Source organism: Osmerus mordax, chromosome 1, assembly GCF_038355195.1.
Source record: "Osmerus mordax isolate fOsmMor3 chromosome 1, fOsmMor3.pri, whole genome shotgun sequence".
Classification (NCBI taxonomy): domain Eukaryota; kingdom Metazoa; phylum Chordata; class Actinopteri; order Osmeriformes; family Osmeridae; genus Osmerus; species Osmerus mordax.
The window spans coordinates 2,294,963-2,312,118 of NC_090050.1; the positions used below are offsets into that span (position 1 = coordinate 2,294,963).

At 40.2% G+C, this 17,156-nt stretch overlaps 2 protein-coding genes across 4 annotated transcripts; one reads left to right on the forward strand and one right to left on the reverse strand.

Moving 5' to 3' along the window:
• The first annotated feature begins 1,255 nt into the window (after positions 1-1,255).
• On the forward strand, positions 1,256-6,273 carry LOC136942994 (myosin regulatory light chain 2, ventricular/cardiac muscle isoform). Of its 3 annotated transcripts, none has more exons than XM_067236108.1 (7): positions 1,256-1,285; positions 1,654-1,746; positions 4,505-4,580; positions 4,895-4,999; positions 5,368-5,446; positions 5,665-5,713; positions 5,824-6,273. In XM_067236108.1, the coding sequence occupies exons 1-7, from the start codon at positions 1,283-1,285 to the stop codon at positions 5,926-5,928; spliced, it is 510 nt and encodes a 169-aa protein (XP_067092209.1). In that variant the 5' UTR covers positions 1,256-1,282; the 3' UTR covers positions 5,929-6,273. The 3 variants fall into 3 exon arrangements, with proteins under 3 accessions (XP_067092209.1, XP_067092217.1, XP_067092227.1); XM_067236116.1 differs by having other exon boundaries at positions 1,268-1,285; positions 1,554-1,746; XM_067236126.1 differs by lacking the exons at positions 1,256-1,285; positions 1,654-1,746 and adding an exon at positions 2,886-3,589.
• Positions 6,274-10,818: 4,545 nt separating this feature from the next.
• Positions 10,819-14,291, reverse strand: LOC136942846 (coiled-coil domain-containing protein 63-like). Its single transcript, XM_067235862.1, has 9 exons — positions 14,181-14,291; positions 13,872-13,994; positions 13,296-13,477; positions 12,984-13,168; positions 12,688-12,905; positions 12,473-12,547; positions 11,811-12,003; positions 11,081-11,281; positions 10,819-10,967 (listed from the first exon to the last, which is right to left on the reverse strand). The coding sequence occupies exons 1-9, from the start codon at positions 14,289-14,291 to the stop codon at positions 10,819-10,821; spliced, it is 1,437 nt and encodes a 478-aa protein (XP_067091963.1).
• Between the last annotated feature and the right edge of the window lie 2,865 nt (positions 14,292-17,156).

Below are 17,156 nucleotides of genomic sequence, written 5' to 3' on the forward strand. Positions count from 1 at the left end.
AAGGATTACCAAGGCATCTTATGTCTTACCCAGTGTCAGACTCAAACTAGGTTTGAGTCAAAGGTCTTGAGTCTCTCAGCAGGACAATGACCCAAAGCACACATCCAACAGCAGAAAAGAATGGTTGAAAAGGAAAAGATGGACAGTTTTAAACTGGCCAGAAATGAGTCCTGACCTAAATCTCATAGAAAACCTTTTGGAGAGAACTGAAATCTGCCTTTTCAAAGAGGAATGCTATAAATTTGAGCTTGAACACATCGCAATGGAAGAGTGGCAGAAACTACCAGCAGACAGGTGCAAGAAGCTTCTTGATGGCTACAAAAGGCATTTAAGGCTGTCATTGTTGGCAAAGGTTCTGCAACCAAATATTAGTGAGGGTTGCCAATAATTGTGTCCGGGGTAAATTTTGTGTTTCTATTTTTTATTTCACTATTATGCAAGCTTTGTGTGAATGTGTGTTCAGAAACTTTGGACATTTCATTAAAATATTCTGATGATACAAAATTGGTAATTTGCATTTATTTCTTACGATATTCTGTACTTAAAATTTAGGGGTGCCAATCATTTCATAGTTTTTATTTTGGGGTGAACTGTCCCTTTAACACTTTTGTGTCTGGGAGTTGTTGCTGGGAGTTGTTGCTATGTTTTGTAACTCATATCATTACTGACACATTAATTCAGCATTCAGAAATGTATTTTAGTTTGGCAAAATAACATGTTCTGCATTAATTGTAATGAGTGCATGGTTTAACTGTGGTAAATGAAAATATTGTGAATTATGAAAACTTCAAAGCAGTGTTTCCGTACAGATGAGCATAAAGAGGGAGTTCTAGTGAGCTGAGTAATGGATGCCACCTGATTATAAAGTATGTGAACATATAGACTGTGTTGTTTTTGGTCCCAAACATTTTATTAACATATGTTATAATTTTAGGTTGGATTTGTTTTTCTCAAAATGAATACCTTTGTTGCACCTAACAGGAATTGTATAACTCAGTCAGTGTCATCTATCAGCATTGTCATTGCACAGGAAAGAATCTGTTGTCTTTTTAAAGGGAACAGAGATGACAGTAGATTCTTGTAACCTTCAGCAAGTAAAGTCCTGTTATTCTAAACCACTGTGGGGGATGTCACTTACCTGTCACTTCCTAAAGAAGGCATGGTTTATTAATATCATCCAGTAGAAATGAGATCTCTGGGTACATAAGCCACCCAGTCACTTTCCATTGTTCACTGGCATTTTGGAGTTTGTCATTGTTCTGGACACCTCCCTCCTGTGACTATGGTAAGTTCCTGGTAAACTGTTTTATATTCTTTGGTTGTGAACTTGAATGAACAGTGAACAGGAATAGTGTTTAGAATTCTGAACTAAACATGCTCTCTTTTATTCAGTGAGATAGTTTGAACGGTTGATATGAAAAAGTGAAACACAGTTAAATACGCATGCACGGACAGATGCCTTTCTGAAATACTAAAATGAGAAAACATTTGGTCCACTCACTATGAAATACAAAGTTGTGAATATATACTGTATGCTAATTCCCCTCATGTAGATAGATGACTGGCCAATCCTTGTCATGAGACAGCGAGCAAAGCTAAAGTTGAGTTTCAGTGTAGCTGTTGGGATGCTCTCTGTTCTTCCTGTCCCCAAAGGCGCCTAAGAAGGCCAAGAAGAGGTCGGCGGATGGGGCCAACTCCAACGTGTTCTCCATATTTGAGCAGGCTCAGATCCAGGAGTTCAAGGAGGTGAGACGCCCCCTCTCCGCTTATCATCTACAGATGAGACACAGTATACAGGCTACTACACAGACACACCTTACAAAACCATCTTGACATGAAATGATCTTCATGAGAATCTCAAGCCCGATATATTGTGTTGTTAATTGTGCATCTCGGAGTCATAGCTCTGTGTTTGGATTCTGTGTTCTTGAAAGGCTTAACCAGGATGCGTGTCCACCACTGTAACAACTTTACCAGCCATGCACTGTTGATGCAGTTGTTAGACAGAAGAGTTCTACAGACCATTCTTGGCACTAACCACTGTAATACTTTTAGCTGTGGTCTTCTTGTCCTTCATTATCTGCTGCACCTACTAGGCGCACTATTTGTACAAAGTCTGCTGAATGAATGCATGTAAATGTGAGAGACCAATGTCTTCTATTTGCCTACAATAGCTCAACTTTCCGTTAAGCATTACAATAACTGATGTTCTGTACATGATTGAGTACTGTACTGTATGTACACCTGTTTTTCTGCATGAAATGAATGAATGTCAGGCATCTGATACATGCAGTCTCACTCTTTAAACTCTGGCCAGATATTCCAAGCCTATCGTCAGTGATTAGGCGGGAGATAGAAGGCACATGCCCTGGATGCCGCTTAGAAACCGCAGGGAGCAGCGAGTTAAAAATATTCCTAGCAACAATGCTTTAAACTAGAGAGGGAAACGTTGTAGTTGGTGAATCCTGTGACATGTGAATAGAAGTCATTCTATTCACATCATTTTCATTTTTGTGCGTAAAAAATATGCACACTATTAATTGCATGTGACAATCAGTGCCGCTGCTAGCCATTTTGGTGCCCTAAGCATAATTCCTTTATGATGCCCCTCCCCCCGCTCCCCCTAAAAAAAAAAGATTGTTTTTGCCAGTTTAACTGTTTATTACCAAACATATAACTCAATACCAATAGCCTAACACAACAGCAGCATCACAATGTAACACCTATTCAGAGGTGGTGGTTCTCTGCTGTGTATCTGTCCCTAAACAGCTGGTTGAGGAGGGGTTGATCAGGGCTTGGCAGGGACGGACTGGGAGTAAAAATAGGCCCTGGACTTTGATCCAGACCGGCCCACCCGAACCGGCCCCCGTATACGCCACCACAGCTGCCCTGCCAATGCATCCAGATTCTGTGTCTGATGTGATGCTAGTTACGGAGTTCCCAACGTAATGCGAGCGCGAGCGAACATTTTTGGCCTGTATTTGAGCGCAAAATAGTTTTTGAGCTTCGTGTAAAATAAACAGCCGTTTTTCAATTGGTAGAACCTTGTCTAGTGAAGGTGATGTATTTTTGTCTCTTAATGCTTCAGCCCCACCCTTACGTTTCTTAGCCTGGTTTTCCAAATTATAAACATTTAAGACTGAAAGCATGCAGCCAAGGAGCTCTCCACCTTTATTACTCATTTAAAAACTATTTGATAAATCGAATATAAAAGCATCATAGAATGTAAAGTAAAGTAACAGCTAGCTGGCGTCAATTACTTGTAAAATGCATAGATAATGTTTAACAGTAAAATCTCAATTTAGCTTGCACCTAACATATTTGAGTGTGCTAACATTAGCAATAACGTCAGCTAGCGTTAGTTCGAGGTGTATGCATATGCTAACCATTAAATTAGCAGCACATTTCCCGTATTTAACAATGAGTAAACATGGACTTACCTGAAAGTGATGCACGGGCATCATTTCTTATTTCTGCCCCTGACTCCTGTTGTCTTTTTGAGGACATTTTCGAAAAGTTGACCCTGCTGTCAAAGTGCGTCAGGCCACTGAGATAGGAAAGGGCACCCACGGCGAACTTGGGAAGTTGAGTATGTATTTTTTTTATTTATTTATTTATTTTTTTTGGGGGGGGGGCACCATCGTAACTTTTCTTGAGTAATTAAATATATCTCTTGTTCTGCCTGTTTTGTGATATACATGCCTAAAAGGTGCCTAATATTTATATGCTGATATAACATCGGCATTATAATTATTAGTACTATGATGATTTTTGAGTTGGCAATTTTTTGGTGCCCCCTCAGGACTTGGTGCCCTACGCACAGCGCGTAGTGCGCGTTATGGGAGCGGCGGTACTGGTGACTGATATGGCGACAATAAGCGTGCCTGCCTTCTTTATGTATCTAGCTGCTCCAGAACAGGGAGTTGTACCTCAGATAGAACCCCTCTGCCTGGGCCAAAACGTATTTGCCATTACCAGGAAAGGGTTACATTTATGTGTAAGCATTCTCACTTAAATGTATGTCAAATAAGGTCTGAACAAACAGTGAATGTAATATCATTGTATAATATTGCAAAGCACTATCTTGTTAATTATGTATGTAACGTTATTCTAGTAATGTAGTTAGTTTGTAAGTTTTAGTTAATTTTTTTACTTAACTTGAGTTTTAAGTATTATTTTCGGTATTTGATAAGCAAAGTATCGTGACAACTTACCCCAACCCGACAGTGCCCATGCCCTCGACACAAACCTTGAAACAGCTGTTCTTGTTGACCACACATTTATAAAAAAAAATACTTGAAATTTAGGTGGGAAATATACATAATTTCACAATGTTTGACTTAGATTCTTCTAACCAACATAGACAGACTCTAATCACAAAAGCAAACAATTATCTAATTTGACATTTGACACTAAACCTTACACTTTTACAAAATTCTTTAGTAACAACCATGGTGACAACTTGCATTGGTCAGACATTACATGTATACCTCCATTCTGGCAGGCCTTCACCATTATGGACCAGAACAGGGATGGATTCATAGACAAAAATGACCTCAGGGACACCTTTGCTGCACTGGGTTGGTTACATTTTACTGTCCTTTATTTCTCAGTAGCCTATAGAGTATTGAGATGTTAATCAACCTGGCATAGTTTTGTTTAATATAGATAAAGTTGAATAGATAATCACACCTTATAAAATAATTATTGCATAATATGAAAGAAGACTTTTGCAGTACTACAATACATTATTTGTGTTAGGGCAACTACCACTGCCATGCTTGTTGTGTTTGTGAATGGTAAGTTCACCATTTCTCTATGATTGTCATATTGTTTTGTCTATTGTCTTCTAGGGCATACAAAAATACATATTTTAATCATGTGTATGTAATAGGTCGTCTTAACGTGAAGCAGGAGGAGATTGATGAAATGCTTAAGGAGGCTCCTGGCCCCATCAACTTTACCGTATTCCTCACAATGTTTGGGGAGAAACTTAAAGGTAAGATATGTCAAACATTTTGAAGTGAATTAATAAAAGACAATAAAAGGTGAAACACATTTTCCATGACCTGCAAGCCATTTCCATTTGTTGCTAAATATGTGAAATTGACATTTCTGGCAATTTTCATCAAACAAAGATATTTAACAAAACATTATAAACAGAATCAAATGTATTTTACTGACAGCTTCAAACATCCTGGCTTCCTACCAGGGACGGGCTCAAAATGTCAACCTGACAAATCTTCAGTTGAATGAAGTCATACTTTTTGTGTAATTGTACGATGTGAAATGATAACTGAATCATTGTTGAATCAGATATCTCTAATGTCCTTAAAGGAGCTTTGATAAGCAGCTGTGTCTCCCCAGGTGCTGACCCAGAAGACACTATCCTCAACGCTTTTAAAGTATTTGACCCAGAGGGAAAAGGTGTCTTGCGGAAGGATTAGTAAGTATATATATATAATATCTACATATATATATACAATATTTTTTTTTACATTTTGACTGTACAAAGGGGTCTGTAAAGCATATCTGATTTTACGAATGCAGCATGAGAATAGCCATTCCTGCAATATACTGTTGTGTCCTTTTTCATGACTAGCCCGTGAAGAAATTTAAGTTAGACAGTATAATCAAATAATACTGCCTCTCTCTCCAACTCAGCGTGACACAGATGCTGACAACACAAGCTGACAGATTCTCACCTGAAGAGGTTAGAAACCTAGCCACCATGCCCTACATAGTCAGAATGCTGTGCTCACTTTTGTGAAATGAGTTGCAGAACGTTTAACATGTTACACAATGTTCTTGATTGTCTCCTAGATGGAGCAGATGTTTGCGGCCTTCCCTCCAGATGTGGCTGGAAATCTGGACTACAAAAACTTGGTGCACGTCATCACACACGGAGAGGAGAAGGACCAGGACTGAATCCACCCACATTGTTGAGCAGTCTAGCACATGCCCACTTCTGAAATCAGAAATAGAGAGGTGGATCAAAGACAAGGTCAAGGATTGTTATTTGCTTACTTTGCTGTCAATCATATTAGCAAATCCTTTCTTCCCTCCCCAGTATTTTATCCTCAGGCCAGAAGAGTACACTGGTGACCATGTTAGGCTAATTGGGGTCTAATAATATGGACTTCTGAGTTTTTCAGATGAGCAGTGAAAAACTGCTAATGAACTTGTTGAAGTCAAGAAAGATTTCCTAATTCAATAATGTGCAGCCGTTCTTAATTATTTTCTTTTGTGCAAGCAAATAAATTGTAACTTGGATGTCAAAGTATTTAATTGTTTACTGTACTGTACTTCAATTGAGACCCTTTTTACGAAATGTTGTTGACACACCAAATTGTTAAACTGGAACCTTCCATTGTATAATGGGAAGTATATCTCAACCAATCTCACAATCTGATTGGTTGAGATATATAGTAGGGAGTTTCATGTGGTGTGGATGCTGACAAAGGTGTGATTGGTCTCTGGCCTGTAACCCATGAGAAAGGTGAACGTTCACTGTTCCTGTTCACTGCAGATAAAATATGGGCACCATCATTTTTAAACAATAGTTGAACAAACATTTAGCTTTTAGGTTTAACAACACATACATAAACAATAAACAAGTTAAAGCAAAGTAATGAAAAACAATTTTACAAACGATAAACAACTAAAAGTTAATAAACAAGTTCAATATGAATTAAAGTTATAATAGATGGTATGAATTCAAGAGGAATCTTTACTCATAAAGTGTAACATAAAAAAAGGAAAAAGGCTCCTGTGCTGTCTGTTCTATAATAAAGTATTCGTTTTGCAAACTCTTTTATCCAAACAACATTTATGGGGGGATTTGAATATCAAACCTTTTGATATGCAGTAGAAGGAGCAAAACCCCTTCCCACCTTAGGAAAGCACTTTATCCGGCGCACCTCAGAGGAGGTTGGGAGAGGTAACGCTGCCAGCATCTTCTGTGGTCTGTTCAGAGAGAGCTAGTTCTCTCTCTCTGTTTACACTTGCTGACTATGGCTTGTTGTCTGCTATACTAGGACACCTAGCATATAAGGTCGAGCTGCAATGAGGAGCAGATTTTGTCTGTTTCACACAAAGTTCTAAAACTCAAAAGTGAATGTGAACTATGTTATTTTGACTGGACAGCTAATACCATTTTAATAGACACAAAACATTTAGATATGATCCCAATATCAACCTACCACAAGACAACGCTGATTCTTCGGACAGATTTAGGAAAGGGGGGCAGGGTTCAAGAAATACAGCTCATGACTGCTGCTTGGGAGACATTTACATTTTAGTCATTTAGCAGACACTCTTATCCAGAGAGACTTACAGTAAGTACAGGGACATTCCCCCGAGGCAAGTAGGGTGAAGTGCCTTGCCCAAGGACACAACATCATTTGGCATGGCTGGGAATCGAACTGGCAACCTTCAGATTACTAGCCCGACTCCCTCACCGCTCAGCCATCTGACTCCACAATATGAGACATCATGTCTTGATTATTCTGTGATTGACATGTCTTGGATTGTCCAGATTGGCTGCTTTGTTTGATGAAGGTGAATTCTGTCATGTAGAAGTTGGTGACGGGTCAAGACCTGAAGTAGGGTACAGCTGGAAGCACTCACTGAAAAGAAAGAAGGAGGCGGGGGTTTCTTCAGGTGGAGTTTATGTAAGGATGTGGAACATCATATTGTCTGCTTCTTCGTATGTCTGATCAACAGTGTGGCCTCTCAGGAATTCTGCAGTAGAATACATTTCAACGTCCCAATGCATTCACATGAATGCAACCCAGGGCTGCGTCCTTTCCCCTCTGCTCTTCTCCATGTACACCAACAGCTGCACCTCCAGTCATCCGTGTTGTCCGTCAAACTTCTGAAGTTTGCGGACAACACCATTGGGCTCATCTCTGACGGGGACGAGTCTGATTACAGGTGGGAAGCTGACAACCTGGTGACCTGGTGTAGCCAGAACAACCTAAAGCTCAATGCTCTTAAGACAGTGGAGATGGTTGTGGACTTTAGAAAGAATACAGCCCCACTCACCCCCATCACTCTGTGCGACTCCCCAGTCAACACTGTGGAGTCCTTCCGCTTCCTGGGCACCATCCTCTCCCAGGACCTCAAGTGGGAACTGAACATCGGCTCCCTCACCAAAAAAGCACAACAGAGGATGTACTTCTTACGGCAGCTGAAGAAATTCAACCTGCCTAAGACAATGATGGTGCACTTCTACACAGCCATCATTGAGTCCATCCTCACCTCTTACATCACCGTCTGGTACGCTGCTGCCACTGCCAAGGACAAGAGCAGACTGCAGCGTATCATCCACAGTGCTGAGAAGGTGATTGGCTGCAATCTGCCTACCCTCGAGAACTTGCACACCTCGAGGACCCTGAGGCGAGCGAGGAAGATTGTGTCCGACCCCTCCTATCCTGGACACTCCCTGTTCCAACTACTCCCTTCCGGCAGAAGGCTGCGGTCCATCAGGACCAAAACCTCACTTCATAAGAACAGTTTCTTTCCATCTGCTACTGGCCTCTTCAACAAGGCCAAGGACTCCCACTGCGTTCATTCATTTCTTTAACTATTATATGTCCATCTAATGGCAATTACACTATGCACAAGCCACCTTATCTCAGTATCTGATTGCACTATGTTGACCACCCATGCTGCTCATTCTTATTCTTATTTTTATATATATTTTATATTTAAATTGTTTTATTCTTAGATTGTTTAGTTCTTAGAAATAGTTAAACTTTTGTACTTTTACTTGATTTAAGATTCGTATATGTTTATTGTTTGCACCTTCCTGCCACAGTAAATTCTGTGTTTGTATAACATACATGGCGAATAAACCGAATTCTGATTCTAATTCTGATTTACTCCCCCTAGAGACTGAAATGTGAAGGCGCGGCATGGCCCCAGTCAAAAAACTAGTTACATTACAGGAAATCTTTGGTAGATTAAATATGAAACATCTATACATATTTTGACACAACGTCTTGTATACATGTCCGTAGGTATGACAATTGTGTCTGATAATACAGTGATAGCAGGATGATCCTGCACAAGCAGACTGAAGTGCTCTCCAGTGAAGAAGAACAGAATAAACCGTGTCTGGAGGGGATTCCTCACTGAATTGCTCCTCCCAAGGTTTCTTCAATTATTTCTCAATGAGTTTTACTGGGAGTTTTTCCTTGTCTTCCTTGAGGGTTTAGGTTCGTTGAGGGGCAGTTCTATGGGCATATGTGAAGCCCTCTGTGACATTGCTTGTAAAAAGGATGAGGATGAGTACTCGCTGTGATATATTGTTTTTATTATTGTTGCTTGTTTTTTTTTTCCACAGGTACAATGGCACTTATAGCGGTTCATGTTGTTTAATTGTAACTTGTTTAACTACATGCTCTTATGGTTCTTCCCTTTGGCACTTACTTTGGTTGTTCACAATGTGTGCTTCATGTTTTGGCTACTCGCAATGTTTTGTGGCTATCTTGTTGTTATGATCAGTGACCTATGCACTTTGTAAAGCTCTCTCTTGGAAGTCGCTTTGGATAAAAGCGTCTGCTAAATGAATAAATGTAAATGTAAAAAGGGCTGTACAAATAAAAAGGGCTGTACAAATAAAAAGGGCTGTACAAATAAAAAGGGCTGTACAAATAAAAAGCCAATGAAATTAGATTTTGAAGAAAAGAATACACTTCCCATGGGTCCGAGTGAGGATGAAGAGAGGCAGAAATGGTTGTCTTCTGAGGTCACACACTGATTCTGACCAACAGGTGTAGGGGCTTCAAGAATCGAGTTGGGCTAATCCCCCTACAGTCCAAACAGGGGGTCTGGAGAGACAAAGTGTTATTTTAGTGCATGTGATGATGTGAAGAGGGTAACATTACATGTGGAGAAGCAGACAGCAGGATGCCAGTGAGTGATCCCCTCGAGCTGTTAACCCACTGAGCTGGTTCTACCCGGAGACCTTGGGCACAGAGATGAGAGCCTTGTTTGGCACAGCTAGGTCACCAGCAGGGAAGCACTTCAAGCCCTTGATGGCACTGTGATTGTATGCAGAGGGCTTTGTTTAGACAGTTTCACCAAATCAAACTCTCCAAAGTTTTCAGCCAGAGGTTTTAGATCACAACGTCATGCTATTAGTTCAGCATAAATAACAGTGTAGCTCTCACTACACTGTTATTTATTTACAAAAAGAAACTTTCCTGTTCTTTGTATAAAAACATTGTTGTGCAAATTGTTGTGTTTTACATTTTGCTGACTTTTTTTAAATTATAATTAAGAATTAACTGATCCATGTGTATTTTGCAGTTCATGAAATCCTTGGTCTGGTATGGGTGACACAAACTATAGGGTCCCACAACAATTTCACCATACTGTATTTCTACAGCTCTGTCACCAGGTAGGTGTGTTACAATAGTCTCGGTTACTATCGAGCCATGCTGATAGGCTACTGTCCAGGAACTTTTAAACAAGAAGAGAAGAAAGAACAACTTTAGAGTCTGTGTTATGTATGCAAAAATACCACCACATCAATTTAGGAAATGTAGAGGCTCAAATGTACAAATAAAGATTGCATTTAAATACACCGCAAAGTCAGTAGAAATATGTTGTAGTGATAGCGTAGCAAAATGGAGGACTAAATGTCGATGACACAGAAATGCCTCAATTTAAAATACTAGGCATTTCAATTATTGAAATATGACTGTACAAAGCAACTAATGCTATATTGTTTTATTATGACTATGGTCGTCTCACAGATATCAGGCACAAATGACGACTGATAATGAGTACGATGTGAGCTGCAGCTCTTTAGGCGGACTTTGGGTTGAAGCCCGTCATCTTCTTCTTCCCTCGAAGCTGTGCAGAAGGTGCTCTGGGGGATTTGCCCTGCTCGGTGCGCATCACACAGGAAAGAACTCGCTCACGCAGACTCTGGAAATCCAGCAGCACTTCACTGCCTGTAACACATTTTTTACAGGGACAAACTGAACTTGCATGTTGCATTATGGAGTTTAGGTCAATCAAAAAAGTTATAGATCTGTTCTCCAGAATGGTGTGTGTCGGCACTGACCCAGGCCCAGCAGGGAGTCTGTGGAGGTGTCGTCCATGGCGGAGGAACACGGAGCTTCGATGGTGGAGTGGGTCACACCAGGCAGCAGGTCACAACTGGCCAACAGTGGGTTTAGAGGAAGAACCTCCATCTTCTCTGCGTACGTGAAGCTGCACAGGGCCAGAACCATCAGGAGCTCATGCATCCGCTCCTCCAGGATACCTGGGCAGCATAGGAACACAAAACCCAAGTTAACATGTACCTAACAAAGTGCCTTTCACTCTTTGACAGATTTTTACATTATTCAGTCGCCTGTCTTTGGTCTAAAAAGTGATATTGGAAACATAAAAAGTGATATTGGAAACATTAAGTGTGGACAAGTGTAATTTCTTCTTCTCATGATCAGTTTTTGAAGGACACCCTTTAGGAGGCTTTTAAAGAACATAAATCCCTCTTTAGGGAGTCCTTATAAGTGAAGTTGAAGACTTAATGAGCAGTCAATTTACTGTACATTTGCATGCATGTTGCACCATGCCTGGTAGTTTAGATGGTAACTCTAAACTATGACTGGTAAATGCAGACTGTTCCATAACTCTAACCCCTGAAATACTGCAATTTTCTGCTGTCCTTTCTACATGCACTATTTACTGATAAAAGCACTCGCTAAATGAATAAAATGTAAATATTTATATAATCGTCAGAACCTAGCCTTTCAATGGGAGGCTCAGCTGAGCATGGTTCTCACACCTACCAATGAACTGGACCACGTTGTCATTGGTGACCTCAGCGCTGCAACCTAGCTTCACCGTGATACGGGAGGGATCACACTTCATCTTAGCAAACAGGTTACCGATAGCACTTTTATACTCATCCAGGAACTTGAGTACAGTCATGTGCTGGCCCTCTAGAGTGTTGGCCAGCGCACACTTCTGTTTCAGCTCTCCCTGTCAGACACACAGACAAGACAGAGAATTATATAGCAATTTGCAAATTAATAGAAGGCTTAAATCAAATGTATTCTATAGAATGGGTGTCAAGTAAACAAATCCAAATGGCCTAAAGTTGCTTGAGATTGGCTACCGTTATCTTCACCTAATGTAACGTTTTATTGACGACAATTGTCCTTGCGAACAATAAGCGTACTGAAAACAGAGGTCTCTTGGATCACATAAAATATATGTGAGAGTATGTTTGGAATAATCTTGATCTGGGTGTAAGACAAGATAACCACTGGGCCATACATGTGCTTTGTGAGTACTGATAGAATCAAACTTAATATGGATGGACAGAAAAAAAGCAGCACATACAAATCTGTGAAGGGAAAATACCTTCAGACTACCATTAACATGTTTAAATAAAAATGGTTAAACTCAAATCATTTCACGCAAGGCATTCTTTGTGCAGGCTTCTCACCTCCAGTTGTTTGATCTGTCCATACCACAGCTCAACACACTGTTTATTGTCCAGCTCAATGTACAGGATGTCACTCTGTAGAAACACAAGTATCACAAGCCACAGCATTGCATGTCAGGAAACTCACTATTAGATGCTCGTCTGGTCACACACACTGACTCCCAATTCCTTCTGTGTGTGAAATACTATGAACTGTGTATGAGTGTGACCTTGACCTTGAGCTTGTTAATGCGGTCATTAAGCATGGTGCTCTTGTTGTTCAACTCGTTGATGAAGTTGAAGTAGGCAAAGCTCTTCCCTTCGTTTTCAACAAAGGCCTTGCCAATCTGTCGCAGGTCGTTCTCTCCGGCCACCTCCACAATCAGCCGGTGCACGGTCTGGTAGGTCTCCAGGCTCTCGCCCCCCATTCGCTCCCGCTGAACCTGCTCTAATTCTGGGACAATTAAAAAACTACTATGAAGTAACCAGAGGTTCAAGATATGGAATATGTCATCAGACTCATAGTTCATACTTTTCTTTTTGGCCTCATCATCCTTGCCCATATGCAGAGCGTCTTGGAACTTCTTGACCATGAAGCTGCGGAGCTTGATCTCGTGGTCAATGACCCTCTTGAGGTCAGTCATCTCTGTGTGGCAGAGGGATGTGTCCTTCTTGCTGTGTTCCCTCACAGCGAGCATCCGAGCCAACGCCTCAGACCTGGAACCAGAAAATCAGTCCTCATCTGACACAACGATATCAACGCAAAAGAATCACAGGCACGTTTTCACTACTTCAAACAACAAAACATAGAAACGCGCACACACACACATTCCCGTAACCTGACCTTTGGTCATATGCCAGGACAGACTTCTCCACCAGATCTTCCATGGTGTTATTCTGGTGCTCAAGTTCTCTCTTCAGTTGCAGGTATATCTTAGTAAAATTGTTTTTCTGGAGACGCAGATGGTCAATTTCATCGCGTAACACCTGGTTTCTAGAAAGCAGCTTGTCAAACTTGGTGGTTGCCTGCAAAATCACACAGTGTTAAAATATTTGACAGAACTAAACTAGGCAAGCAAATACAGGCAAAAACAAATAGAATTTGTGTCTCATATGGGTCAAGTGATGGATTAATGGATTGTACTGATTTCAAATACTCCCTGGGATGACAAAATAGGACCTGGATGGGAACCTAACTTCTTCGTCACAAAATCTGTCTACAGTTTTTAACCACTAGGGGCAAAAGAACCTGAGCAATTTGCAAAAACTCGTCTGTCAAGACCAGGATGGATAAATTTACTTTTAAAAACAGGAGTTTTAGAAGAAAAAAAAAGTTGCTTTGGTGTTTGGTTACTTAATGGTATATTTGGGAGCATGACAAGATTCTAAATTACACATCTCAATTAGATAAACATAGTACCTGTTTAACGCGATCCTCCATTATGCTAATCTGTTTGCACTGAAGAAGGGGTCGTCTCTGGGTCTGGATCCTGTCCCCTACATTTTTCTTTTCATCCAACACTTCAGACTGAATGTCTTTCATCTTAGGAAAAAAGAACTAGCCTAAGAACAGTGCAGTAATTTTCTATCTCACCAAGTCCCTTGATAAAAATGTAGCATTATCATTTTATAGGCAATCTATCTTATCTATTTTCTTAACAAAGATAAGCTATTTTTAATAGTATGCTAATAAAAAACAAACAATATGATTTAACACATTCATCCCTACCTTCACGTCCACAGAAGCCAGTTTTTCTCTGTAGTTATGAATAAGGATGAGATATTGCTCACTGTCTGCCAGGATGCGCTGATATTCATCTTTAAGTTTTTCTGGTTTCATGTTATCCAGTAGGTCTTTATTGGAATGTGAGAAATTTCAGATTACATTTTTTTAATCTATTTTTTAAACTAAAACATTGATATATTACTTAAATATGTAGGCTTGCTGCAGGTATATTCAGCACACAAAAAAATGGTTTCAATTGGAATATGTAGTTGGTTTGTAGGATAAATACCATATAAATACATGCATTGAATCCCTTAAAAGAAAAGTCCAACACAAATGAAGAACATACTTGTAGATTAACTTTAGAATGTTTATACTGTTGCATTAACATTAAGGATTGTTTTGTCATAATCGCTCAGAATTCTGCTTTGATTGGAGCGTAGTAGCCATAGACAGGGTAGCACCCAAGCCCCCACCCCTCGCTCCTCGGCTTGAGGCAACTGTCCCGGTGTATCTTAGTGGTATTGCATTAGGTACCTGACTCGTTCCGGCGAATATATTCTATTAACTCAAGTCAACATATCCAAAACGATCTATATAACCACCGGGGCCTTTGCCTCAAGCCGAGGAGCGAGGGATGGGGCCTTGGACTAGTTAGTTGGTAGCACCAAAGCGCCAATGTTTTTATAAAAGTGACTGCGTGACTGCCCTCTACAGTTTAGGCCCTAAAGGGCAAAATCAATAGGTCTCTAGACATCGCTTTTGATCGAAGCTTCAGCTAAATTTAAAAAAATAAATGTAGGCTAATATTTAAAAATTATGTAAATGGTGTGACGGAGGTACTTTCCTTTCCCAAATAAATGTATTATACATCAGTCCAATATGGGCACAGGAGAGAGCCAATAAACATTTAGTTTATTCGTATTCTGAGGGTGGGGAGATGTTGTGGTGCATTGATCGGCGGCAGAACCATTTGGGTCTGATTGGCGGTGCTTCGTCGTAAAGAGCATATGCTATATAGCAACGTCTAAACATGTGAACTTTAAAGGTATTTACTTTTACTCTCGCCCAGTAATTAATCCCTGACAGGTTGTGTTCACCCAAATGTTCTGGGCTGCTCCAGTTTGGTTGGAGTGAAGTGAGGAGGTAAAGGGTTATCAATACGAATAATTTGACTAGGCTATATTTATGCGACGCGTTAAAAGCTTGCTGTTGAATGCACATCGTTTTAATAACTGTCAGTAAATTTGATTGTGTCTATTCGTAAATACCCTGGCCAGTTCATTTCCTGGCCACGTCCTTTAAAATGGGATAAATTGTGTTAGTTGAGTGAAGGCGTGCAGTGTCGAAAATCTGCTATCAATTTGGGGGGGGACAATTATATGACATTTTCTCAAGAGCAATTCCTGAGGGTGACACCAAAATTACTGCTGTAACACATAGCCTACATTGTAATATGTTCAATGTATATTATTAATATTATTTAATTGTCCTTATGTTTACAGTGATTTATTGGGGGGGACAAATCAACATTTTCCCAGGATGGGGGGGTCGTGTCCCCCATGTCCCCCCCGGGATTTCCGCCTATGAAGGCGTGTAAGTCCTGTCTGTGTCTGGTAGCCTACTCCAGACACCAATACCAGCTGTTGATATTGGTGTGGTAAATAAATGTCACGCTGGGCTTACTTTTCGAAAGTCCTGTGTTGAGTCTACACTAATCCAACCTACAATGGCCACCCAACACCCAAGACGTTTTACGACCAAATAGACACAGTTTCTTGCCTGCATAAGATTGCAGAACAGCTTATCACATTGTCAACTCAAACTGCTGTTTATTTTTCTCAACAATTGTTATTCTTTGTATTTATGAATTACTGTAGGCTACTGTTCGACTACACTTTTAAGTGTTTTGTAGTTGTTTGTCCCTGTTTCTATCTCTTCCAAGTGTGTGTGTCGGTGTGTCGGTGTGAGTGTGTGTGTGTTCTATTGCTGGGACTCTACCCAGATGCTGTGTCATCATCACTCATCGTTGTTCGTCCGTTCAGATCGTCAATAGACATCAGCGGATGACTCGGCTCTACCTGTGTCGCCACATAATTATAGTAATATTGATTATTTATCATCATATTAATATGATTCATAATAATAATGAATATTGATTTATTTTTTCTTTTCGTTGGCTGCTCATTATATTTAGACCATACTTCCACATAGGAATTTTCATAAGACAATAAACTAAGTTAATTTCATTAGTCCTATTATTTGTCCTGCAAAAAAGAAACTACTCATTTGAACAAAGGGTGGGACTGCTGCTGTGTAAAAAAATAAAATCTTTATTATGGTTTAGAATCATTACATTTCTAGTTTTAATTACATTCTTTCTGCAGGGGCTCAATGCATTCAATCATGTTTGCAAATTCTGTGTATAAGAGTGCACTGTGTGTGTGTGACAATAGCACTAGCATGATTGTGCTGTTGTATATGGTGGTACTACAAGGTGCAGGTGTGTTTAGCAGGGGCCTGGGGTTCTGCAGTAGATGGTGGTACTACAAGGTGCAGGTGTGTTTAGCAGGGGCCTGGGTTCTGCAGTAGATGGTGGTACTACAAGGTGCAGGTGTGTTTAGCAGGGGCCTGGGTTCTGCAGTAGATGGTGGTACTACAAGGTGCAGGTGTGTTTAGGAGGTGCTGCAGTAGGCTGCAGCCACAGTTATTGTGGGCTGGTCTGGGTCAATGTCCTGGAGTATTTCTTCATTGCAACCCTGCGTACAATAGTATGTTTTTTGTTGTTGTTTTTTTTGGCTCTTGTTGGTTGGCTTTAAGTGATATAAATGTGATGGTAAAAACAATCAGATGTAAGTTTTACATTGTACTGAGAATCTTATTAAAATGATGGCAGTCAACTGAAATCATTAAGGAAGTAGTATGGAACAATGTACATGAGATGAATTCAGAGATAAAGAGAAAAGAGGCCAAACTGTA

Excerpts from the sequence above, each read along its gene's own strand:
- LOC136942994 (XM_067236108.1), top strand. Across the intron at positions 4,581-4,894 it reads GGACACCTTTGCTGCACTGG|GTCGTCTTAACGTGAAGCAG; the intron begins GTTGGTTACATT and ends TGTATGTAATAG. Across the intron at positions 5,714-5,823 it reads ACAGATTCTCACCTGAAGAG|ATGGAGCAGATGTTTGCGGC; the intron begins GTTAGAAACCTA and ends ATTGTCTCCTAG.
- LOC136942846 (XM_067235862.1), bottom strand. The coding sequence starts at position 14,291 with ATGAAACCAGAAAAACTTAAAGATGAATATCAGCGCATCCTGGCAGAC. Across the intron at positions 13,995-14,180 it reads TGGCTTCTGTGGACGTGAAG|ATGAAAGACATTCAGTCTGA; the intron begins GTAGGGATGAAT and ends TTTTTTCCTAAG. Across the intron at positions 10,968-11,080 it reads AGACTCCCTGCTGGGCCTGG|GCAGTGAAGTGCTGCTGGAT; the intron begins GTCAGTGCCGAC and ends AATGTGTTACAG.